This window comes from Rhinolophus sinicus, chromosome 16 (assembly GCF_057876585.1).
Source record: "Rhinolophus sinicus isolate RSI-liver-muscle chromosome 16, RSI-T2T, whole genome shotgun sequence".
Taxonomy (NCBI): Eukaryota; Metazoa; Chordata; class Mammalia; order Chiroptera; family Rhinolophidae; genus Rhinolophus; species Rhinolophus sinicus.
Window position 1 is genome coordinate 107,462,395 of NC_142516.1, and position 27,642 is coordinate 107,490,036.

At 43.0% G+C, this 27,642-nt stretch overlaps 1 protein-coding gene across 4 annotated transcripts in view; it reads right to left on the reverse strand.

Moving 5' to 3' along the window:
• The window catches only part of ATP7B (ATPase copper transporting beta), a 90,790-nt gene that overhangs the window by 34,960 nt on the left and 28,188 nt on the right, over positions 1 to 27,642 (reverse strand). For 2 of the 4 annotated variants that reach the window (XM_019752164.3, XM_019752162.3), the window contains exons 3-5: positions 10,426 to 11,656; positions 3,908 to 4,153; positions 2,186 to 2,349 (exon numbers count right to left, since the gene is read on the reverse strand). In XM_019752164.3, the coding sequence (XP_019607723.3) occupies positions 2,186 to 2,349; positions 3,908 to 4,153; positions 10,426 to 11,656 (1,641 nt within the window). Of the gene's footprint in view, positions 1 to 2,185; positions 2,350 to 3,907; positions 4,154 to 10,425; positions 11,657 to 25,251; positions 26,311 to 27,642 lie in introns of those variants that run through there. The other 2 variants (XM_074329903.2, XM_074329902.2) reach the window with 2 other exon arrangements.

The following is a 27,642-nucleotide window of genomic DNA, read 5'->3' on the forward strand; positions in this document are numbered from 1 at the left end:
CTGCAAAACCCTCTGAGATCCTGCAATACTCTCTATAATCTCAAGTGTCGCTGGTGTTTGCGCTGCAGTTGTTGCTAAAACCCTCCCGACTGCAGGGCTCTGCTGGTTCATAGGGTAATAATGTCAGTAGCTTATTATCAACAGGAGGAAAGGATTTAGGAAGTGACTGACTGAGGCGATGGATATGGATAGGGTATTTCCAGGTGAAAGTAAGAGTAACCACAGAGGGAGCAGCAGCATGGGAAAAGACAAAAGGCAGGACAGCACGGGGTGTACAGTTAACCACCAACAGCCAGCCTTGGCTGGGCACAGAATGTGCAAGGAAAGGAAGAGGGAACAGCCTGACACGTTGGCTGGGTCCCCACGAAGACACCTGAGCACCCAACTACAAAGATTGCTAAGCCAGCACTTGATGGGAAGTCATCAGAATGAGGAGACAGAAGCTGCCCTTTGCAATGTACATCGGTAATCCCAGAATCAAATATCAGAAGAGATGGGAGAGTCCCATGTGGAATTAGGGAGGAAGGAGAGGCAAGCCCATCTGTAATCGGAACACATTCCCCTTGACATGGGACCCAAGGAAAAGGTGGGAAAAGGAGGCCCATTCACACAGATGAGGCACTTACTGGCTGGCAAGTAGCTGTGCAAATAGAACTTTACAAAGTCTACAAGTATTTCAACAGTGCTTCTGAGCTCTCGTTTACCTTTATGATAACACCATGTTTCCCCGAAAATAAGACCTAGCCGGACCATCAGCTCTAATGCATCTTTTGGAGCAAAAATTAATATAAGACCCGGTCTTATATAATATAATATAATATAATATAATATAATATAATATAATATAACAGAGCCAGAATTCAAGCCCAGTGAAAGCTGCCAGTCTGCCACGCCATGCTGTATCTTATTGAGAAATAGGAGTGACACATACCGTCCCTATAATATGTATTAGGCAAACCAGACAATGCACTCTTCCAACTATCAGTGGTCAGCATTTTCCAGGATACAACTAAATACAGACATAAAATGTCTGAACATGTGATGACGATATAACTATTGATATTGCTTAGTTTAAAAAAAATTTCAATAAAAGATTGTTCAAAAAAAGTTTCCCTTCCCCAACAATATTCTTGTTTCAGATTTTTCCACATGTAGCCCATGGTGGTCTGAGTGAGCATGCAGAGATGTCCACATCAGGACCTGGGGGTCTGCAGCGGGCGCCCTGCTTGTATCGCAGGGGCCGATTTGAGCTGTAACCTAGAGAATATTACCCTTTGCCCCTCAACACGCAGGGAGGCCCGTCCAAAGGGAAGGCTTTGGTCTACAAAGAACACTTATCAGGAGCTCAAAGTGCCTCTCGTGTTCTCAGTACCTTTTCTTCAAACATTTACTTAGTATTAATGGCAGCAACTAAACACAGTAAGGAAGTGAAACTCTTTTACCCCAGTAAGACATTCCTTTGGGGGTTTATTCTATGTTTCCCCTTATATACACAAAACGAGCTTTGTACATTCAGTGCTTGTAAACATATCATATTCAAAATACTGACATACCCGTTGTTTCAATGGTTTGTTGACGTGCAGCTGGTAACAGTAGATAGAACACAGGAAACACCACCACCGGCCCCCGCCACACCCCTGCCACCCACCCACACTGGGAACAGCAACCACCTTCAGCGCTCACCTCAGACTGAGCGCTCTGGGACAGTCTCGTCCCCGATTACCTTCTAGACGTCCCTGTCCCCACGTACAAGCCCCCTCCATCTGTGATGGCACTGACTACCATGCTGTCTCAGCTCATCTAGCCTCAAGACACCGCCGGCATTCCAGCTTCCCTCTATCTGCTTCATGGAGTATGTTCATATTCGACTCTCTCAAATCACTGATTCACGACAATTGTCCTTTTAAATTCCTCTTCCTCCAACACTCCCACCACCTCCTCCTTCTCCTCCTAATATCCTGAATGTACCCAGTGGGATCCACGCCTGTGACTTTCTGACATAACGGACATCCCTTCACAAAATGAACAGGTCCTTGTTGGCTTCAATGCAAAACAAAACACCCAACAGCAGCAAGATGGCGGAAGCTGACTGATCACAGCCATGGCTGCTGTCAGAACACATCTGCAGGTTGTCAGAGGCCTGCTGTCCTGTAGGTCCCAGCTCTAGCTCAGTCACCATACTTACGATCAGCTCAATGTCTCCGTCGGAGCCTGCGTAGTCTTCCATTACTGCTGCCTCAAAGCCCAAGTCCTGGATGAGCTGAGCTATCTCGAGTGGCTGGATGACTTCTGGATTATACTTCACCTCTGCCTTTCCGGCCATTAAGGCAACCAGCACGGAGAGAATACCTGAAACCGTCAGGCCACAGCTGTAACACTCTAGGCAAGGCCTCTGGAGTGACATGTTCAACATAACCAAACAAAGAAAAACATGTGCCCCAGACATCTCTAGAACAGTGGTTCTCAAACTTGCCTGCACGTTAGGATTGCTTGGGGGAGCTTTTAACTATCCCCATGCCTGGCCCTTACGCCAGAACAATTAAATCAGAACCTCTCAGGTGGGTTCCAGGCATCTTTTTATTTTTAAAGTTCCCCACGTGATTCTAATGAATAGCAAAGCCTGTAACCACTGTTCTAGAACAATGTTTCTTACACTTTAAAGGCCATATGAATTAACTGAGGACCTTACTAAACTACAGATTCTGGTTCAGATGGTCTGGGGTGTTGTCTGAGGTTTTGCAGCTCCCAGGTGATGCACAGCCTACTGGCCCAGGGCCACTTTGGGTCAGACTCTAGAAAACACGGATGGGTGTATGCACCTCATAGTAAGGGCTCTAGTCTGCAGTTAGCAACTACTGTTACATAAAAGACAGGTCTTTTTCTCTAGTTGCTTTTCACATAGAGAAAAATAATTTTCAAAAGTGGTTTTCCTTACTCTTTTTCAGTTTCTGATCACTTTTAGGAGTGAAAAAGAACTCACACAGGCTATGTTGCTAACACTATTGTGTTAGTTTAAGGGGGATAAAAAGGCTCATTCAAATAAATGAAAGCAATGATGTGCTGTAGAAAAGATGCTGTAAGGGATAAGAATGAAGGATTCGAGCCAGGAACAGAAACACAGGCACTGTGATGTACAGGTTACATTTATGAGCAGCCAGCCCACGGATAAGAAAGGAAGTCTTATAACACCTCCGTTTGAGAATGGTCATTCTAGAGCCCCAGGAAGCAATAAAGCACAGTGAAACAGAGGCTGAAAAAAATGTCATCCCAATTTAGGGTTGATTCTAAGGGCCAAGTGACCAATCAGAAAGACATGGAACCACTGGAGTGAGGAAAGAGAGAAAGTTTTCTGACTCTGGTGGTAAGGGAGAGTCATGGTTAAAATATTTTCCAAACAAAAAATTGGGACAGGATTTTTGTTGCACTTTCAGGTTTAAGAGTGTATTGGAAATGTAGTTTGGAGGAGAAGATTTTGGCAATTCCATAGTAGTCTAGTTTAGAGGGACAACAGGACCGAATATTTGAAATTAGAACTTCACAAAATGCAGTCTGTATATGCACTTGATGGTGAGAGGTTAATGGGGTTGGAGGGGACAGATAAAGATACTACTAGGACAAGCTACTTGAGGAGGCCACCCTCTAAATTGGATTTCCCATGGTTAACGTACTCAGAGACACATTTCACCTCAAACAAACTAAATACTTCTTAAAGAACAGATGCCAACTACCCATGAACATTAGACAAACCGCTATACTATTGCATTATGAACTTGCTACTGGATTATCAGGGCTACCGATAAACACAGTCAATGGAGAGTCTGACAGCACGGTGCCCCATTTTGCTGACTGCAGTGTCTGACAGCCCACACGTAGCATTCCCAGTGTAACATGGGTGTATGTCTCTTACCAGCTTCTTTCTGCAGGTTTCTCTCTATGTTAGACACGCAGGACGCACAGGTCATGCCTCTGATCTGTAAAAAGCACCTCTGTGGTGCCACTGTTGCAGAGGCTTGCCGGGACGTTGCCGAGCGGACAGGGCTGTGGATTTTAGGGGTACCCCCAGCATGGAGAGACACTTCCTGTGTGGACACAGGTGTGCCAGCTGCTGTTTGCGCTGTGGTACTCACCGCGCTGTGGTTTCCAGAACCGTTTGCTAGAATAAAATGTCAGAAATCATTCAAATTAGAAGGATAAATAGTTGGCTTTTTTTCATAGCAGGAGGTTCAAGCCTGACAATATTCAAAGGAAAGCTCTTGGAGAGGATGTATGGTTGGTGCTTTCATCACTCTCTCTCTCTCTTCCCACAACCAGAGACAGATGCACACAATTACAGACACATGAAAATATGCTGACACTTCAGGAATGGAATGTCTGGCTAGGTCAGGGGTGTCCAAACTGCGGCCCGCGGGCCACGATCCATTGTTAATTGGCCCACAGCAGATTCCAAAAATATATTTAGTTTACTTAAATAAGCCAGGTGAGACAATACATACTTCACCTCGAGTGAGTGGCCCGGCTGTTCGTGTATTTTAATGCATATGGCCATTGGTGGAAAACATTGAAAAAAGTTTGGGCACCCCTGGGCTAGGCGATGCTCTAACTCGACGACGATGACCACAGTAATAAGAACTCACCAGGCACTCCGCCACGCACACGTATGACCTCCCTTAATTCTTAAAATAGCTCTGTAGTAAATACTACGATCCCCATCTGATCGGTGAAGAAATGAGTCATAAGAAATTAATTTGCCCACACTCTTCAGCTCCTAAGTAGGGAAGTTAGCTTTGAACCAGGCCTGCTGAACTCCAGGATCTGTCCTTTTAACCACTACCTCATTCTAGCCAGCAGAGGTTCGCTCACTCCCCATGGGAATCAGAATGACCCAAAACACCTTGATTGAGTTGTTTGCTTTTTTCTTATTGTTTGTAGAGTCCTGTATACATTCTGGACATGACTCCTTTGCCAGCTGAATGCACTGCATATAGCTGCTTCTAGTCTGTGGTCTGTTTTCACTCTTATCTGATGGTGTCTCTTTTGATAAAAGAAGTCCTTAATTAATGAAGCCCAGCTTATCAATCAACAAAACCAACTTTAATGATTAGTGTTTCGCTCTATTCATATATTTGTCTACATCAACGTTGTGAAAATATTCATGACCTTTTCTTCTAGAAGCTCTATTATTTTAATAAATGTTCACATTCAGGCCTATGATATCCTTCACATCTTGAGATGTTTTGCACATTTTCTGGAAAGTGCTAAAACTACTTCTACTCACAGTCTAAGAGTCTCGCTGATCGACATTTTCAGCACCTTCATGGAAGACCCTGCAGTACTCTGGCCTCACAGGATCCCTGCCTTGTTGAGCAGAGACCATCACCTCACCCATCAGCACAGCTTTAATCTCTTGGACTTTGTCATTGCTCAAAATGATTCTATCCCTGGGATCTCTAACTTACAAAATCTATTCTGTGGCCACAACGTCTCAACACTCCACCTCCCGCACCAATCGTCTCTCCTGCATCTGTCCAACCTGTCCCTATTTCCTCAGTCCATCACCTGTTTTCTGGATTCACCTTCCTTTCTACCCAAATATTGTGGTCAACAATTTCAATAATATTCGTGCGATCACAGAGAATCTCATATGCCCTTAGCAACCTACAATGTACACATTGCCAGTCTCCAACATTGAGGTATGAGTAAATGCTGGGTCCTTCATCAACGTATGCTAACACTATGGGTGGCATATAAATTCATTAGGCTTTCTTTCTGGCCTACGTGACAATACGCATTATTAAAAACCATACCTCTAACTACCTGGTACTTAGTCGAGGCAAAATAAATATTTGTGATGGAATAAAATAATGTTTATACCCTGTGACTCAGCATTTACTCTTTCAGATATTTATCATAAGGAAATAATTAAGTATGTGCATAAAGATTCAGCCTCAAAGATGCCCATCAGTATTATTTACAATTACCTGCACACAAACTAGATGGGAACAGTCCAATAGGAAACCAGGTTACGGTACATCCATATGACGGGATGCTGTGCAGCCATTGAACACGGTGTTGCACACACAAGCATGGACTTAAGGATGTTTATGACAAATTGCAGAGGGAAAAAGATGACAAAACTATGTGTAATACAAACCTACATATTTCTAAGTATAAATTCTATATGCTTTGAGAAAAGTCTAGAAGACTATGTATGAAACGAAGTGCACGGCGGGACTTTGGGGGAAGAGAATTCCAGCCGGCTCTAGAGGACAGCAACTACAGCCCCTGAGGTGAGAACCGGCCTGATATGAGGAATCCAAAGGGGTCAGAAATGTAATGGGTGAGGGAGGGGGTTTCTAGACCACCACAAGGACTGTTCCTCTTACGATCTCTGTGAATACTGGGCAGGGAACACACTGCAAGGCTGAAAACCAGGAAGCAGAGACACCCGTTCAGATCTTCCAGGATCTGGGAGACAGATGACGGTGGCTTGGACCAGGGTGCTGACCTGGCCAACCTCATCTCCCACCATCATATCCAAGCGCCATCCCAGAGAGACAGCTCCCAAGACATTCCTGGAGACTCCTGCCTGCGGGCCTGTGCTTGTATCTCCTGCGCCCTGTGTGCCTGCTGAAATCCTATCCAAGCCCTGCTCCAACATTACCTCTCCCAGTAAGTCTTTGGGAGCCCCCCAACCACATGCTGGATTTTCTCCTTATCTTCTGAATCCCAAGAGTACTTTACCGCACCTTATTTGTTGCAGTTATTTTAAACCTGCCTTGGATAATGGGTCTCTGTGATCTGCTACGCTGTTCGAGTGTGAACCGCATATGGGGCGGGGGGTGCTGACCTGCCTCTGGGCAACTCCTGGCAGCCAGCACAGTGCCTGGGACCCAGAAGAACCTCAACACAGGCTGGGATGAGAGAACCATGCCTGGGAAGTGACATTAGCCATTTCCAATGGTGAGAGAAGACTGTCATACGGGACAAATGACTTCCTCACACTATATTCATATATCCATTCATCCGTTTATCAGTCATTCAAAAAATAGTTACCATGCAAACCAGGGAACAAAGGCAGAGCTGCCTTCTAGATAAAACCAGGTCTAAATGTATTTTTAGCTGTCGAATAAGCTGACTGAAATTCAATGCCAGTCACTTGCCTATGTGCTCTCAGACCATTCCCTTCCCTCCATTATCCATTATCACGGGATGTGACCCCAGCAAACCACTTTTCCCAAGCTCCCTCATCAACTGGTTTCTGATTAAATTTGGCACAGTGGAGGTTAAAAGTGAAAAATGATAGGACAGAAAGGGGGGAAAATGAAAGTGTTTCCCATCTGTCTACTGGGACCCCAGCTCCTGGCCACAGCCCTCCCATTGTACTTCCAGTGGCCACCATGCGACTTGAGCCCTCTTCCCTCAGACCCTCTTCCCTCAGACCCTCCTGCCTGGGGGGGGGTGGCTTTTGCTATTATTAATCTCTTGGGTTTCCTTCCCATTCTGCTTGGTTTTTCAACTCTCTACAATCTCTGTAAATAGTTCCCCAGATTAAAGCCCTCCAGTCAGCTACCCTGTGAGACCCTGCTATTTTCTTTCTCTTTCATTTCCTTCACAAATGCCTACTATGTGTCGGGTGCTACTGAGTCAAAGGAGAAACAAATCATATGGTTTGAAGACTGTCCTCAAGGAGCTCCTAGTCAATCCAGAAAGAGTGATCAAACACAATAATGCCTTTTTAACATTTATATGGCTATCAAGGGCAGTCACCAGCACATGTACGGTTTATCCTAAATTATGACTGTCAGGTCAAATACAGAACATCCAGCTACATTTGAATTTCAGATAAATGACAAATAATTTTTTTAGTATAAGTATCTCCCAAACAGTGCACGGGACATCTTTATACCAAAACATTATTCATTGTTTATTTGAAATTCAAATTTAATTAGGTATCCTATAATTTTATTTGCTAAGTCTGATCCCTAAATACTTGGGATAAATATAATTCTCATAATTCTGGGCAACAAAAATCACTGTTTAAAAAAAGTTTCCCTTTCCCAACAATATTTTATGTTTATTCAAATCCAATTATACTGGATTATGTAATTCAATGTAAATTTCTTTTTACTTCCAATAACCTGATTCCTCTGTTGAAAGACCTTAAACCTCACACAAATACAGCAGACGACAGCTCGGTACTTAAACTTCTTACCTTTTGAGTACAGGATTTACTGTTCTAGTGTTTTCCTTATTGATTTATTTTTTTTTTTTAATACACAAAGGAAGAAAAAAAACCCTCCTTCCTGAAACTTGGTACAAAGGACAGAATGGGGCCAGGTCACTCCACACGACTTACGCCCTCTTTTTAAGGGTGTGTGTGGGCAGAACACATGACAGCAGAGCAAACTTTCCAAGGAGACATACTTTATCTCAGTGGCCATTGGAAAGTGATGTAGGAAACTCACGTCCAGCTGGCCCTCAGCGTGGCCAGTGGGCTTTGCCCACGAGCTCTTCTTAGTGCCAGGCCGGCCACTTCCCTGTAGCATGAAGCTGCAACCAGACGCTGAGGAAACTGTCCATGTCCTTCCTAGTCCAGTCTGCACTTGCACTGACATACAGGGCCTGTGTCTTGGGATCTAAACACGCACAGAGTTGTCCCTCACAAAAGGTCCCACACTCCATCCTTTCTTCAGCCTCTCCCTCCACCACTCCTCCCCATCTATCTACATCCCCATCCCTCCTGGGCCTAAGCTACTGGACGTCTGTCCTTCCTCACCACCATGCAGGTGGGGCTCCTACCTGACATGGGCCCTGAAGCAACTCCTACCATGGCCTCCTCCTAGCACACCAGCCTCTTCTTATATCACTTGTCTGCGAGGTCTGCCAGGCACCCTTCATCCACACCAGTGCCATCACGTTCCTCCTCTGCTCCTTCCCTTCTCACATTCACTCTTCCCGGGTCTTCTGTCATCCCTCCTGGCTCCCACCACTCAAATCTGCATTTCCCGCCCCACTCTCCCCAGACTTCAGGACTCACAAACCCAACCATCCTCCAGCATCTCCCTCTGCTAGGGCTTATCCCAGGCTCTCCCTTCCCTCCCTGGCCCACCCCCATCACACACACCCTTAACCTGACACTGAGCGGGTGGGTCTGACCTCTGGGGTGTTTTTCAAATCCATCTCTTGCTCTCCAGCCCACATCAGGACTCACCCAGGCTCCTACATGGTCTCACTGCCTCAGTCCACACTGCACCCTGATACCGACTGGTCTAAAATCGAATCGGACCTTCGCTTCCTGATTAAAATCCACTGGTGACTCCCCTTGCCTTTACAATGAAGTCCGAAGTCAGCCTGACATGTAGGCCCCATTGGAGGCGGCCCAGCCAGTCCCCCTCGGTCTCACCGCTTTCCCTGAGTCCTCACACTCAGGCCACTCTGCTGGCCTCTGCAGCTTCCCCAGCACACTGCGCTGCCTCTCGGGCTTTCAGGCCACTGCCCAGGTTGCTTCCTGGGCATTCAACGTGCCCGGTCACCCCCGCCCCAGTCCGCTGCCCTCCCTGGCTCACTCCCATTCACTCTCCCAGAGGAGTGCCTCCTACGCCCCGGGGCTCGGCTCAGATGCCCCTCACCTGTGTTCGCACAGGACTTGCCCCGCTACACTGAATGCTTTCCTTCCCCTCGGTCCCATTCTCGTTACAACCTAAGCTCCCAGGAGAGAGCATGTGGCACTCATTGAGGAGCCCACAACTCACAGTCCTGGTGCATAGATATGCTGCGGCATTTTCTGGGCTCCCGTGTAAGGGCCATGAAAGAAAATCAGCAAGTGAGAGGAGGAGGGAGCAGGGATGGCCACCGCCCTGGAAACTCTGCCTAGTGACATCAAGGCATGTGGGCACCTTGCCTTGTGTAGATTGTCACCCACCACAGTTCTTCTCACAGCCCTCAAGTGAGAAAAAGGAAATCATCATTAAATCCTTTCCTTAATTCCCACTTTCAAGAGAATGGGCTCCAGGTGGTGAGACTACAGTTCTGTTTTTATTTTGTTTTGTTTAGCAGAGAATCTTCAGAGGAAGCAATGATAATTCCTTTGGACAGAGAAGGATCTGATGTTCCCACGGTATTCTTTAAAAACACACAAAAAAACCCACACAGAATCAGAGTTCTCTTTAGAAAAGAAGCCAAGAATACAAGGACCTTATAGCATTTTAGTCCCAGCTACATGAGAGGCAAAATCTAAACACCTGGAAACTCTATTTCCTCTATCCTGACAAACTTAACACATGAAGTTGCAGAATTCTGTTACCAGGCTCGACATGTGAGGCAGTGAGTGTGGCTCACCTGTCCAACCACGCAGGTACTATGGCATAAAACACAAAGAGAAAGGAAACAAATCCAGGCTGCACGTCAACCGGAGCAACTACGTACCAGAAACGACCGAAGCCTCAAATCCCACGTCTTCTACAGCAGTTTGTAGTTCTTCTGCATTAATGACAGAGGGATCATAGAGAATCGTTGCCGTCGCTTCCGCCAAAGAGACTGATATTTGCTGCACCCCCTCCCTTTGGGAGATCAGGCCTTCGATGGACTGGACACAGGACGCACAGGTCATGCCAGCAATGGCAAGCACCAGGGTACAGCACGAGCGTTGCACCTGGCTTCGCTGGCGGGAGACAGGGGCGTGGTGTGCGGAAGACGTGTTATCTGTCCCACTTCCTTCAGCTCCGTCAGGAAGGGAAACTTTAAAGTTCCCTGGTGGAAGAGCCTCAATGGCCCTCTGCAGGGCCCCTGGGGAGACACGAGAAGGGGCGTACTGTACTTGGGCAGTTCTGTTCTCCAAGGACACTTGAATATTTTGAACTCCTGGGAGTTGGCCAATATTTTCTTCAATATTCTGGACACAAGACGTACAGTGCATTCCATCTACTCTCAGCTGCAGGGTGACCACATGGCTCCCTTGGTGCCCCACGGTCTTCGAGTTATTGACATTCCGGTTAATAGAAGTTGAAGGTGTCTTTGGGTTGGTGCTCTGCAACCGCCCAATATCTATTGGTCCCAGGCTCACGGGAGCCACTTTGTTCTTGATGACAGCTTCAAAACCCATGTCGTTTACATGATCCCTGAGGGCTTGGGGTTGAATAAGATAAGGCTGATACGTGATGACTGCCTCTTGGTTGCTGAGTGAGACTCTGACCCTCACTACGCCTTGCAGTTTCCCGACCTTGCCTTCTATGGAGCTGACACACGACTGGCAAGTCATGCCCTCCACTCGCAGCTTGACCACAGCCTCCAGGGTGGGCGCCGACCTGGAAGGCCAGGAGCCAGCCTTTCCTTCTGCAATGCTGGCCTCGAAGCCCATGTCCTCAATCTGACAGCAAACTTGTGGGAGGCTCACGACCGACGGCACATATTTCACAGTTGCGCTGCCTTGTTCCAGGGAAACCTTAATGCTCACGATGCCTTTCAAACTGGAAATCCTGCCCTCAATAGACTTTACACACGACAGGCAAGTCATGCCCACTATGTTGACGGTGCTGGTGGATGTTTCCGAAGGGCACACACCGTCCAGACCACCTTCGTAGCCAGCGTTGTCAAAGGCAAAACTCTGCTTCATCGCTGGTTCCCAGCCCCGAGCAGGCAAAGGAAGCTTAGACAGGATCTAAAAGGAAAAGAAATACATACCATTTTTTATCCTAAAGACAAAATTTTTTCTCAAATACCCCAGCATGTCCTGCACTGAGGAAAAGGAAAACAATGCCACTGGTGTCAAAACATCCCAAGGGTCCAAGAGCAGAAAATGCAGGCAAAGAAACCTATAAAGACATTATAGCTCACACTTGAACAACTCAGGGGTTAGGGGCACCAATGCCTCTGCAGTCAAATATCTGCGTAGAACTTTGACTCTATAAGCACTTAATTACACTCAGCCCTCCGCATCCATGGATGTAAAAGTTGGTCCTTGGGGGCCGGCCCAGTGGCTCAGGCGGTTAGAGCTCCATGCTCCTAACTCCGAAGGCTGCCGGTTTGATTCCCACATGGGCCAGTGGGATGGTGTCCTCCTCGAGTCCCGCAAGGGATGGTGGGCTCCGCCCCCTGCAACTAAGATTGAACATGGCACCTTGAGCTGAGCTGCCTTCCGGATGGCTCAGTTGGTTGGAGCGTGGGCTCTCAACCACAAGGTTGCCAGTTCGATTCCTCAATTCCCGCAAGGGATGGTGGGCAGCACCCCCTGCAACTAAAATTGAACACGGCACCTTGAGCTGAGCTGCCACTGAGCTCCCGGATGGCTCAGTTGGTTGGAATGAGTCCTCTCAACCACAAGGTCGGCAGTTCGACTCCTGCAAGGGATGGTGGGCTGTGCCCCCTGCAACCTGCAACTAGAAAACGGCAACTGGACCTGGAGCTGAGCTGCACCCTCCACAACTAAGACTGAAAGGACAACAACTTGAAGCTGAATAGCACCCTCCACAACTAAGATTGAAAGGACAATAACTTGACTTGGAAAAAAGGCCTGGAAGTACACACTGTTCCCCAATAAAGTCCTGTTGGCCTTCCCCAATAAAATCTTAAAAAAAAAAAAAAAAAGTTGGTCCTTGAACAACATGGGTTTGAACCACACAGGTCCACTTATCTGTGTTGCTGAAGGGTCAACTGTATTTATCAAATGAACGGTTCAGATGGGTTCCTTTTAGCTCTGACATTCTGTGATTCTGAACCTAGAAATCAACTTGCCCACCTTAGTGAAATGTTTCTCTTACTCAGAAGACATGGAGGCTTTTGTAGGAAAGGAGGAGAGCATGACTCAACTTCCCAGCACAGAACAAGTATGGTAGGCCCGTGACAGAGGCAGCAGCTCATGGGGGTCCTAAGAGAGCCTCCCCCACCACTGGCTGATACCTGAAACCTACCCCACAGAATTTGGTCCTTTTAGCTCCAATTTTGGGGGCCCAGCTGCAATGCAAATACAAATATTAGGTAACACCTTAATTCTGTATCTCTTTCTAGGGGTGTCCGTCTCAATCTCTTAGCAGGGGTTAACTATCCTTAACAACCACAGACACATGTTCTCAATGCAGACGTCCCAGGCCCCATGGGGTCAGACAAAGTGCCTGTTGAAAAAGGTGTGGAAGTAGGCTCCCTGAGCCTGGGACCAAGAGGGGCAGAAGGGAAAAAGCTGGAAGAACAGGAAGTTAAGTGTAAGTTAAGTGTAACAAACAACGAACTCCTCAGTTCTACCTCCTCTGAGTGTCACTCCTGGGTATTCAGGACAGCTGTTGTCATTACAGAAAATTACAAGTGCATCACCAAATTAAACGGACCCATTTTCTTAATGTACCACAGTACAAGTGTAATTTCCCGATTTCTCCTCATAATGATGTGGCTTCAGCCATTCTATTAACATGACATGATTTTCCTTTCACAGGGTCCCAGCCTCACCACCCTTTTAATTAGATACCAGTACTATTACATGCTTCAGAAATTTGGAAACAGGATATATATATATATATATATATATATATATATATATATATATATCATGATTAAAAAACAAGAAGCATGTCACCCTCCACATCTACACAATCCTACTTATCTCCAGTTATATGGATCGATCTCCATATCCCCGTGCATAAAATGCCTGTCTTTCAACTTTAGCTTTTGCGCAGCTTAACAAGATGAAAGGTCAAACAACTTTTTAAAACAGAATGTAAATATTTACTTGTATATCCACAAAGGAACTCATAAGCTAGTTTAAGATTAATAATTATAAAGAATTGTTTTTAAAAATATTCATTATAGCTTTTCCTAAAATAGTATAGAAAAAAAGGGAATAATTACTAAGTAATTTATGGGCTAGCAACTCAAACGAGTTTATTGAATTCAATAAATAAACTGAATTCATCTATGGTATAAATATGGAAACGGTATATAAGGATGACATGGCATAACAGTATTAATGGACAACTGGGAAATCTAAAGCCACTTCAGAAACCTATCTGGAAAAAGATAAATTTGGAACCTATATATCAAAAGTCATTTCAGATAGATTAAAAGACTTAAAAAGCAAAATAATAAAAATACTAGAAGAAAACACAGGAGAATATCTATTATAATCTGAGTGGGGAAAGCCTATATATGACAAAATAAAAACAAGAAAATCCAGAAGCTATAAAATATAAAAGACTGATAAACAAGTATCTAACCACAATAAGAGAAAAAAATTGCTCAGATCAAGGCAGAAGATAAGTAAGAAGTGAGGGGAAAAACAGATTTGCTTCACATTAAGCAAACTGAAAACTAATTTAATATATAATGAGCTCCCCCAAATAAGAAAAAGGGCAACAAAGCAAAAGAAGCAGTTCATCAAAGAAAATGCAAACGGCTTTTCAATATATGAAAAAACTATTAAAGGAGAAATGTAACATTCCAACTTCACTGTGGCACAGTTTTCACCACTCAGGTTGGCACCCATCAACTGGATCCCCAGAGCCAGTGGGGCTGTCACTTCTCTGGAGGGCAACTTGGCAATGCCTATTAAAATTCCAAGTTCATATATTGTTTGACCCAGCAACTCTATATCTAAGAATTTAGCCAATAAATATGTATGTTTATGTGCAAAAGGAAGCATGCAACAAAGGACTGCAAACAACATAAATGTCCAACTATTAGAGGATGGTTAATTAAATTACTGCATAGCCATACAATGGAATACTAGCCAGCTCTTAAAAAGAATGAGGCAACCCTATAAACACTGAAATAGACTGATATCAATACATCATACAGTGAGGAAAAAAAAGGCAGAAAATATATAGTGTTTCAGTTACCTGTGGCTGCATGACAAACCAAATCTAGTGACTTATAACGAATGCTCACATTTTTCAATTTGGACAGGGCTCAGTAGGGAAAGCTTGTCTCTGCTCCACATAGCATCACCTGGAATGGTCTGAATGGGGCTGGAAGGTTCCACTTCCAAGATGGTTCAGTCACCACATGGCTGACAAACTGATGTCCGCCGCTGTCCGGAAGCTGCTGGCAGGGACCTCAGTTCTCTTCCAGCGTAGCCTCTCTACTGACTAGGCTGGTACCTCACAATTGGTGGTTTCTAGGTTCTGACAGAAGTGTCACAATAGCGAGCATTCTCAGAGAACAGGTCCCAATGTATAAGCAATTATCAGGCCTGTCCCTGCATCACACTTGCTAGTTCACCATTGGCCAAAGCCAGTCACATGGCCAAGCCTAGTCCATATGGGAAGGAATTACATAAGGGCTTAAGTTCACTGGGAGGGCCACCAAACTAAGTCTATCACGGTACGCTAGCATTATTTATGTGAGAAAAAGAATATTATATACATAGATGCTTGTCTACGCACGGATTATCTCTGGAAAAATACGTAAGAAACTGGTATAGAGCTTGAGGAGGAGTGGGCCGCTGAAGGACAAGGTGGCTTGGGCACAGGAGTGAGAAAGCAGAGTTACAGGTGCTTTTCACTGTACAATTTATAGTACAATGCACATGTGTTACCAAATTTTAAAAAATAATTTGAAAATGAAAATAAAATAACATGAGCATAAAGGAGATCCAGAACAGTGATTTGATTGTAATTGGTATAAATTAAATATTTGTTTAACTGAAAAAAATGAAGAAAAAACTAAGACGACATCCAAGGACATTCACTTCAATATAGTATCTTAGTAGTAAGAAGAAATTGCCTCCTTGTTATAAGACATAACCCTCAATCACCTGGTCTGTTGGAAAACTAAATCCCCAATGATTCACTCCCCAACTTACTGTTCTCGGTCCTAGGTCTAGTTACAACTCACCAAACTCCAAATGACAATGCTGGCTCTTAATCCCTGGATTACTGATTCTATGTTCCTACCAAAAGGGTTTGCAGAAGTATTGGAAGCTATTTGTTTGTAGCAAACAATACTCAGAGGCCCCCTTCCAGACAGGCCGGTTTCTAAGGACATGCAGTTAAGGAGAACAAAGCTTTGCAAATAATAACACAACTTTATGAAACACCAGAGTACCTGTTGGTTTACAAGCAATCTCATAACAATTGCTGGGTGTTTGGATATACACACATGGGGTATGTGTGTGTGTGTGTGTGTGTGTGTGTGTGTGTGTGTGCGTATGCTTTTAATTCCATTCCTCAAGACAATCTTTGGTGGGGGAAAAACTCTCATCTAATGAGTTCAAATCAACAAATAAGTTTAGGGTTAAGGGCTCATCAAGCAATCACAGACATTGGAGAGTGGGTCTAGGGTACATATTGTGTGTCCAGGGAAAACCTTGTGGAAGCCCTAGTGTTATCTAATTCCTACTAAATGATATATATACTCCTGAGGACAAACATGCAGGCCCAACACCAGGTTGGGGAAGGACGTTTGCCAGCTCTTGAATTTTAATAAACTATGAATATGACAGGCATCAGGATTAGAAAAAACTGGAAACACAGGAGCAGAGGGGCATTTCACAATCGGAAATCCACAATGAACTCTTTGCTGCCTCTCTAGGCACCCAGGTCACACGGAATTTGCTGAGTGCCAGGCTTTACTAAAAAAAAAAAAAAAAAAAGAAAGAAAAAAAAAAAATCTAATGGAATATAAAGTGCTGATTTACCAAGGCTCAGCCAGGAAAGGAAAATAAGACCTTCACACGGGCCAATTTGCGTGAAAAAACTGGAAATGGGGTGGGATGTTTTGGTGAAAAACTTCAAAGCCAGACTGAAATTGAAACGCCCAGAAATGACATACCTTGTAGAAAATGACTGTGAGCACAAATCAAAGAGCAACACTACCACGTGCACAATGGAAGGCCCAGTAGCCACTTCTGAGGTCGCTCTGTTACACCTGGATCCCCATCATCCTTAAATAGGACACTGCTCGACCACTTATCCTGGAGACTTCTTCTTGAAGGGTATATAACAAACACCATTAACAACTTATAAGCCAAAATGTTATGCATGTATGCGACTTTTCCAATACATACCCTCCACCCCATGCAACTCTATATTCCTGAACTTTCACAGAATTCAAAATACGGAAAATCCTGATTTTTTCACATGTACACAGACCCAATAATAGCAAATAGTTAATGATTCTCAGTGTTATTTTATGAGGATTGCATTTTATATCCCTAATACTGAAAATAATTCTCTAAGTAGGTATTCTTATCACCATTTTATTGTTGAAACGGACTTGGAGTTTTATCCAAGGCTACAATCAATTTAAAAAACAGAGCTGGGCTTTAAATCCAGCTCAAAAGTCTAGCAGGCTGTATTTTTTAAAAAGGTTACTCTTGCTTTTTAGTCATGTTAATTATGAAGAGACTACAGTGCAGAGAAGCAAATGAAGGAAACAGAAAAACAGCCAGTGCAGTGGGGAGGCCAGGGTGCGGCTAAAACCATTGAGCCTGGCAGCCTGAGTCTGAGCTTGGCCTTCCTCCCTCAGGACCTGTCACCTCCAGCTGTCTCAGGCACTTCAGAAAAACTACAGCTGAACACCGACATTGGCTCTGCCTTCTTCAATAGCCCTAATTCTAAGTACACGCAAGGCAACCACATGTAGGAGGCAGGACACAAGCAGAGGCCGCAATGGTCCCAGGACCTTGTACATTCTCCTGAATACATTGTGTGTGACTGAGTCACTGCCTGGCTCTGTCCTTATCTGAGAATTCTGTGGATGTCACAGATTCATAGGGGAAGGAGGCTCAGAAGAGACAGCTTGAAAAGATCCCACTCAAACCACCCGAAGCAGATGGGTGTCAGTCTCTAAAACCCTCAATGAGAAGAATCAATGTCCCCATGTTAAACCTCTATGTATGTCGATTTACAGGAGTATACACATATGTATTAACTCCTGAAATTGAGGTTATCTACAGGTAAGTTATGAAATTCTGATTATTTACTATCTATCTATATTTTCCAATTTTTTAAATTTAAATTAATAAAGCAAACAAGTATTACTTTCCTACAATGTGGTTTTTCAGTTTCTCTAAGGCAAGAAAGAACATGTTTTGTTAAACCACACTAATATAAGCGACAACATTAATCACTGTGATAAAGAGGATGGCAATGAGCTGATGATATAATTGCACGTGGCTCTTTATACACTCAAGAATACTTTCATGTATTTCTGTTTAAATATGTACTTCATTTCTTAATTGTGAATTTCTTGACAGTATGTCTGCCAGTCTGGAGTATGACTCCCGGCCTTGTCGGAGTGAATCCAAGCCTTAGTTTTCTTAGGTATAAAACGTAATAATTCCCTACCTACAGTTTTGCAGGGAGGCCTAAAAGCTAAAAGTCTAATACCATTAATGTTTGAAAATGAATGACTATGAAGACAAACATGGCCTCATCTGATCTTCAAAAGTGGCCCAGGGAGGGATGAAGAACATTAAATGTTCTTCATCAGTAAAATGGTGGAAAATAAGTTAATCATTAAAACTAGGGTACATATTCCCCCACCTCCACTTTAACCCCTTCAAACTAGCCTTTAACATTGTTTCGCAAAGGTCCAGAAAGAACTTCCCATGATAATTATTTAAATTTTACCTACTGAAAAAACAAACTAACCAAAACTCAGGCATTAACTCAAACGGGCTGACTATGTGCCTGGGCTGTGTGTGCGACAATCTGATCTCTACCCTCCAGGGCCACCCCTAGGCCTGGTGCTGACTGCACTTTCTGGGAAATTACATACAAATGACCATTTATATGGCTTGTTTCCTTCTCTTGACACAGAAGAAAAAATATTAACCCATACTGAGAAATTGTATGCAGTATACCCATTATTTGCCCAGGAGGAAAAAGTGAATAAAATTAACAACAAAATTAACAAATCTAGATACATACATACGTCCAACATACGGTGTTTTCTACATACAACAACACAAAACTTAGAAATTCACAAACTATAAGACCTCTCCAAGAAGCACTTCACAGTATTACCTCAGAAAACCCGTTCACTATCTCATTCCACACAGCTTTAGTATCAGCCATTTCAGAGAATTCTGTTGCTTTTAACATGCATTGTAACAATTATTCCATCAGGCTTTTATCAACCAACATTTTTTCCTGCTTCAGAATTTTCTCTGATAACACTCCATATTTCAAGGCTCTCCCAAGCAACAACAAAAAAATTTAAATAACAAGCCTGTCACTATCAAACAACTGTCAGTACCTTGGAATATGTTTTTACATTTGAATGAAATAGTTTAAGTCAGAACCATAAGGTCATAATCCCCTTATGTCATTTCTCAGAATTATAATAAGATCATGATCAAAAAGACCTACATTAGATATGTCCAATATTATCACTGGTTAGAAGAAATGTCCCACCAACAATATTAAGTTAATTCAGACATCTATATTGCATGATAGAAGTCAATGAATTTGGGATTATTTTTGTTGTTAATTATTATTATTGATAAGTTGAATATGGATGTCAGATTTGATGAAATAATGTAGGTAGTATTTTATTTTATCACACAAATGCACACTTTTGTGGCTAAAGAGTATAGTGATTTCTGCCTAGAATTACAGGTATGAACAGCTATACATAAAACAAATATTATTCCTTTGAAATACTTAGGTATAAACCAAATGTTTATTACTTATGCTACTCTATAAATGCATGATAAGTTGCTACATAAAATAATCCTCAGAAAAAGAAACATAAGTGGTTGATAAACCTTATAAAAAATAACAACAACATATGGCCAACTAATTTTGACAAGGGAGCCAAAAATACTTAGTGAAGAAAAAACAATCTCTTCAATAAATGGGGCTGGGAAAACTGGATATTACATGTAAAAGAATGAAACTAGACCCCTATCTTATACCATTTACAAAAATTAACTTTTATGATTTAAAGATTTAAATGTAAGACTAGAAACCATAAAACTCCTAGAAGAAAACCCCAAAAAAGCTCCTTGACATGGGTCTTGGCAATGATTTTTTTTGGATGTGACACCTAAAGTACAATCAACAAAATAAAAAATAAACAGGTGGGACTACATCAAACTAAAAAGCTTTTGCACAGCAAAAGAAACAATCAACAAAATGAAGACAATCTACAAATGGGAAAAATATTTACAAACCATATATATAACAAGGGTTTAAGATACAAAATACATAAAGAATTCATACAACTCAATACCAAAAAAAAAAAAAAAAAGCAAATAATGCAAGTGAAAAATGGACAGAGGAACTGAATAGACATTTTTCCAAAGACATACAAATGGCCAACAGGTCCGTGTTAAAGATGCTCAACATCACTGATCATCAGGGAAATGCAAATCAAAACAACAATGAAATATCACCTTGTACCTGTTAGAATGGCTATTATCAAGAAGACAAGAGATAACAAATGCTAGTGAAGATGTGGAGAAAAGAGAATCCTGGTACACTGCTGGTGGGATTGTAAATTGGCACAGCCACTATGGAAAACAGTATGGCGGTTCCTCAGAAAATTACAAATAGAACTACCATACGACCAAGCAATCCCACTTCTGGTTATTTACCTGAAGGAAATGAAAACACTATGTTTAAGAGATATCTGCACCCCCATGTTCATTATAGCCTTATTTACAAAAGCCAAAACATGAAAACAATCTAAGTGTCCATCGATGGATGAAAGGCTGAAGAAAATATGAGACACACACACAAATATTATTCATCCATGAAAAAGAAGGAAATTCTGACATTTGCAACAATGATGGACTGAGGGCATTATGCTAAATGAAATAAGTCAGACAAAGAAAAATACTGTATTATCTCAGTTTTATGTAGAATCTAAAAGAAAAAGAAGAAAGAAAAAACTAAACTCGTGGAAAAAAAAAAGATGAAATTTGTGGTCACCAGAGGAAGGTGATAGGGGGAGGCTGAACTGAATGAAGGTGGTCAAAAAATACAAACCTCCAGTTATAAGGTAAATGAGTAGTAAGGACGTAGTGTACAACATGATGCCTATAGTTAACACTACTACAAGGTATATATGAAAGTTGTTAAGAAAATAAATCCTAAGAGTCTTCATCATAAGGAAAAAAAATACTTTTTTGGGTTCATGGGGTGTTTTTGTATTTATATGAGATCATGGATGTTCACTAAACTTAATTTAATCATTTCATAATAAGTATAAGTCAAGTCGTTATGCTGTACACCTTAAACTTAAACAGTACTATATGTCAATTGTATCTCAAAAATCGGGGTGGGGGGGTGAGTGAATGAGAAGGAAAATAAGATACTACTTTTCACCCAATAGGCAGGCAAAATTTATAAGTTTGATGATACAGTAAGTAAGCATGTAGGGAAAAATAATTCTCAACCACTGTTTGTAGAAAAATGTATTTGTACAGCCTTTTTGGAGAGCAATTAAGCACTACCTATTAAAATTTTAAATACCCATTGCCTTTATCCCAGTAATTCCACTTCTGGGAATTTCATCATATATACAATTACACGAGAATGTTCATTGTTACATTGGATAGTGAAAACCTGAAAATCATCTAAATATTCTTCTGTAGAAAACTGGCCATGTAAAGTATCCATCCAACAGAATTTTATGCACTGGTTTAAAAAAAAAAATGTGAATTTACATGTATGGACATGGAAAGACATCTATGATAGATTAAAGGGGAAAAAAGGTACAGAACTGTTTGAGTATACAGTATACCCTATTTGTCTAGAAGGGAAACAAATCCACACTTCTATATTCTGTTATTGATGTTTATATCCAGCAGATACTAATTTTAGAGAAAATTAAACAAATACAGTAAGTTCTTTAGAAAAGCAAATATTGTAGTGCTATTGCTGCTGCTGCCATAACAATGGGTCGTGACTTCTTTAAGTGACTAGACCACCCCACTACATATAATTTTTTCCCCTTTATTTTAGCAGGAATAGATTTATCTGTGCCACCTGGGTCATCGTAATTTCATCTAGGCAAAAATAAAATCCTACCTAACCACCCCTCACCCAACATACAATTCTGTATCTTACCTTCTAAAACAGTTAAGTCTACAACCTAACAATATAAATCCACTTCCTGTTTATTCATTCACTCATTCAACAGCTTGATTACTGTGGACTGATACACTCTCAGAGACAGGCTAGAAAGACAAATAAAAACAGACACCAGGCGTGGTCGGTTAACTCAGTTGGTCAGAGCACAGTGCACTTAACAACAAGGTTGCCGGTTCGATCCCCACATGGGCCACTGTGAGCTGCGCCCTCCACAACTACATTGAAACAACTACTTTACTTGGAGCTGATGGGTCCCGGAAAAACACACTTAAATAAATAAAAGTTTTAAAAAAACAGCTGCCAAAGCAGTCAGTAGGACCACGGGTAAGGCGTCTTGGGCAGTTGTTTCTGGGAGGAAAGGGAAATTCTACACTCTCCAATTATAACAAATCCCCAGTCACCTCTACCCCACCCACTCTGAGAGGCAAGAGTGGTGCCTTTCCACTCCATTGTCCTGGGCTTGAAAGAAACCATGGGGGGGGGGCAGGCTAGGCACTAAGGCCCCCTGCACTCTAGTCTTTGGTTAGCTCGCCTCAGTTGGGAGAAGTAGGTAATTGTCTAGGGCCCTCACCAGGCTTAGCCCAACCTGCGGAGCCTGCTAATAATACACAAGGGAAGAGAGAGAGGCCCTCTCCAGACCTCATGTTTTTTTTACCAGTTATGCCTTAAAAGACATTTTCCCCCTCTGCCGGTCCAAAACACAGAAGCAGCTTACAGCTTGCTCAACATCATGATCTCGATCTAAATTGTGCTGCATATGCCATGTAAAATACAAGCACACAAATCCACTCACCACAACCACAATTTTGCAATGTGTTATTCATAGGAGCTCCATGCACCTTGTGTGATGCAGCACCTGCAGGCTACCTTTCCATTCACGATAAACTAGCAGCTCTCCAACACTCACATATGCTCAGAACTATCTCACCCAGTATATTGAATAATACTTCCACGTCCCAAAAGAAAAGCAAGGGTCTTGTCTTCAGACAGATCTAGGATTCAATTCTTCCAACAAATTACCTAAACTCTCTATCTCAGCTTTCTGTCTGCTAAAGGGGGACGATGATATATATATATATATATATATATATATATATATATATATATATGTATATATAAATAATTTTATTGGGGAAGGGGAACAGGACTTTATTGGGGGAACAGCGTGTACTTCCAGGCTTTTTTTTTTTTTTCCAAGTCAAGTTGTTGTCCTCTCAGTCTTAGTTGTGGAGGGCGCAGCTCAGCTCCAGGTCCAGTTGCCATTTTCTAGTTGCAGGGGGCACAGACCACCATCCCTTGCAGGAGTCGAAGAATCGAACCGGCAACCTTGTGGTTGAGAGCCCACTGGCCCATGTGGGAATCGAACCGGCAGCCTCCGGAGTTAGCAGCATGGAGCTCTAACCACCTGAGCCACCAGGCAGGCCCGGGACGATGATATTTAAACAAAGTGACGTGAGCAAGGTCCCTTCCACGAACCAAGTACTAAATAAGTTAACTCTCAAGTAGATCCAAAGATTGATTTATAACAGACTTTGAGTCAATACATTGTTAACAGTGAACAAAAACTCAATTGTAATTGACTTGTAGTTCGGCTTTTATCATCATAACCAGCCACTACAAACTTCTGCCATTTGAGGATAATTAACTTAAATTCTTTCTATAAATAATCCTAAATTTAAAAGTGGGATTGTAATGAAAACTGATGATACTGATGTGTGTGTGTGTCTATAACTGTCCACAAAATATTAAGTAAAAAATACAGGGCATACAATACTAGGTATGACTTGATCCTATATTTGTAAAACAAAAAAATAAACTCACATATGCTTACACATATTCTTATTTGTAGTGGGAAAACAGCTGGGGCATTAGGTTGCTTTCAGTTTCTTCTTTATACTTTTCTACATTCTCCTTGCCTCATCTTCAATTTGTTTTGTATAATGAGCATCTGTTATTTTTATAATTTAAAAAAAAGATAAAACTGTGCTCAGACATAGTTCTACCAGATATTCACAGAGCACCAAACATATCTCCAAGGCGGGAATTCTATTGAAAATCATAATTGTGGCAGAAGCAATGCCATTTTGCATTTATTCAGCATTCTACAAAGTATTTTCACAATTCTATGACGTAGGACTTACCCCCTTGGCAATGAGGAATCTGAAGGTAGAGGCGACCAAGATTCACCTGTCAGGTCCCGAGCCTCGAAAGGGCAGAGCATGCAACTACGGCTGCCACAGCCCCTACCTGGCCAGCTTCCAACTGCACCCCTAAGTCATGTGAGATTAGTACTGGCCATTAAAAATCATCAGAATACTTCACATTCAAATACCTCAGACAGAGGCTGGATTTCGTAAAATAGAAGTCTGAACATTTTAAAGTCATGCTCTCAAGCCTTTTCCAAATTTTTTTTTTTACTATTTTGCTATCTTATACACTCAGCTAAAAATATAAAAGCTGACTGTGAACTGCATAAATGCACATTCAATAAATCTCTTTCAACATATGTAAATCTCTTGCACAGTACATTTCAAAAATCTCAGTTCACAAAATTTCCTTTAGTTTGGGGGTCTTTTTGAACAATTAACACTAGAAGAAACAAAAGTATCTCCTAAAGGGGCAGAGTACTTACAAAAAGCTTTCCTTTGTATCTAACTAGTATTTTTTTTTTACTATGTATCTAACTAGTAATTTTTTTTTTGTTTTCACCTACCTATCTCAATGAAAAGACTCCCTACAGACCACCAATCCCACCTGGAATTCCTACTAAAAAGGCACCATTTTCACAAAACGCTATACTGCCTTACTTTTGAAGTTACCAGACCTTTGGGTTAACAAAACTTTCATTTGCTTAAGAAAAGCAGTTTCATTTTGTAGCATCATTTTCAAAATGTTTATTGAGTTGAAATGTGGAGGTTAACAAAATTAAGGTACACATTTAAAAAAAAAGAGGGGAAGATCCATTTTTGTCTGATTTGCATTTTGGAAAACTTTTGCTCTACAAAGGCTTGTAAAATATCCTGAAAATAAGAAGCAATAAAACCCAAGATTTATCCATAATGAACTTAATCTCTGGAGAATTCACCTTGACTCCTGGCTCAGTGCTATATTCAGACTCTTACTCCCCACCCCAGATGCCTCCTATGTAAGACATGGTGGAAACCTCCATCTATAAACCGGATCCAACCCTCTCTTGGCTTTTTAGCCCTTCTGCAATCACACTGACCTGATTGGAACTGATTTCTTGTGTTCCATTCAAAACCTTCTGGGAAAATTCTCCCTCCGGTGATGGCGTAGAGCTTTCCTCCAGCGAAGCTGCTGGCCTGCTGGAGGCCCTGGCCCCCGCGCTCTTCCTGAAGGACCATCGCTGGTAGACAGACAGCAGGGTCACCTGGGAGTCGCACAAAGTTGCCAGGAAGGACTGCTCAGGGCTCCTGTGTGTCTCTCCCCCGGCTTTCTCCATGGCTGCTCCAGTCACACCTTCGCCCCTGCTAAAGCAGTTCACCTTCACCAGGCTACTTGGTCAACAAAGAAGGAAATGCCTAAAGTGTCTTCCTGACTAGCAGGGGGAAGGCATCTTCTGTGCTCAGTCCTGCAGGTTCCCCTCTGCTCCTGAGCACGCCGAGGAAAGGCTGCTGCCGAGTCTTCAGGCTGGCAGCAAGCTTCAGGAGCTCAGGCAGACTGCACACCGCACACCACTGTATGTACATTTGCTCTTGTTTGTCTACACCCTTCTAACCAATTGCCACCCTCTCCCTCATCACACTGCATTCGGCACTGGGAGTCTGTGCACGCAGCCTGCACACGCCTCCACCCAGGGCTGCCAGGACACCCGGAGGCAAGCACAAGAGTCCAGCACAATCATCTCCTGGAGCTGAGCGAGGTTTCCTTTTGGCCACGTGCACTCCCAGAAACGCAGCCTGGAGGCAGCGGAGAAACACCGCTTTTCATCACCAAACTTTGAGCATTTTCTTGGAATAACTTCAGCTGCCTCTTCCATTGCTCCAATGCTGGTGGTGTGCTGAGCACTAAGGGAGAGTATTTCCCAGGCAACAGGACTTGAATTTTCAAGAAGGTGTAAGAAAGTTCCATGCTTCCTGTTTCCCCTTGGACGAACGGTTTGACCTCAGTAAGAACTGACTGCAGAAACTCACTGGGTAACAAGGCTTATCCGTGTTTCACAGGTGGCAGAACAGCCAGGAACGAACAACGCACGATTCAGGCTTCTCAGGCTACTCACTGCTCCACAGGAGGATTAAGAGGAGGAGACACAAGACAGCGTGATAATCCCGGCAGCCTCCTGCTCCACAGGCAGCACTGCCTCCTTTCCCACCCCCACCCCTTCACAGACCAGGGGAAAAAGGTGACCTGGTCCACCCACGGGAGGAACAGCTCAACCAGTCCCTAACCTGGGCAACACCTCCTGGGGCAAGTGCCTGCGGAGTGTCTGCGCTGCACTGCGGATTGCATCAAGTTGGTTGGTAAACAGTCACTCAGCCCTGCATTACTCTCCCCCTCCCACCCCCGCAACAATGTGCTGCAGGGGGATGTGGGTGTCACAGGGCTGTGCACCCACTGAGGACACATCCATTGTGCTCAAAGTCACTGTGGATTCTGCCTCCTTACGGGTTGCCCACAACGACCCTTGCTCCCCATGAAAACTGCCATCACTGCCTCCAAGAACTCCTCACCAAGAGATCTGCTCTTTGAGGGCCCCACTGATCCATTCACCACAGGCCCCTGGAGACTTGTCATTCTTCTCCCTCTCATTTACTCTGTGACCACTTGTTTTCTCCCACTTCTGAAACACACTCAAGATAGCCAACTTCAAAATGTGTCTGGGTTGGCTTCCTATCTTCCATGTGCTCAGCCAAAAAAGAACCTGCCTCCATTTGCAAGAAATGCCATTCAAATCAGTGACCCCCGCACCCTCAAAAAAGGATGTTTGATGCTAAGGGCCTTGGGCCCCAACCCCATGCAGAAGCCAGCAGAGATGAGCCTGGTATGTGTGTGATTTCTTTTTTGCAATCACTCAACTCTTGCTGGCTTACCCGTGGCCTTCCAGCGTCCTGATGGGACCTGTCGGGACCTATGGATGCTTGTTGCCCACCTCACATTTCCTTTACTGGGCATCCTAAGTGGGTTTTCCAGATACCTGAGGCTTATCTCTTTAAGCACCAGATTTAAGAAATATATATATATTTGCCATATTCGGTGGAAATCCTGCCCAAAGGTGTCATTTATCTTTCAGTTGCCTTTTAAAATATGAGTTACTATGCATGTTTCAACTTTTCCTTGGTGCTACAAGATCATTATAAATATAAATGGCTCTTCTGTGCTCTAGCTATGAGTGGTCAGAAGGACAGAATGCTGGCACCGTACATTGCAAGTGCCTTGGAATAGTCTGTCCTGTTGGCACCATGAGTATGAAGACTGAAATACTTAACTGTAAAATACTTTTACGTCTCCTAAATGGTCATTCGGACCCAGAACACAGCTAGGAGGAGGCTGTGGCCAGGTTACAAAGGACATGAAGTTTAGAGTTTGTCCTGTGGACAGTGGAGAATCATCAGGAGTTTTTAAGCAGAGGACGTACATGATTTTATTTATGGTTGAG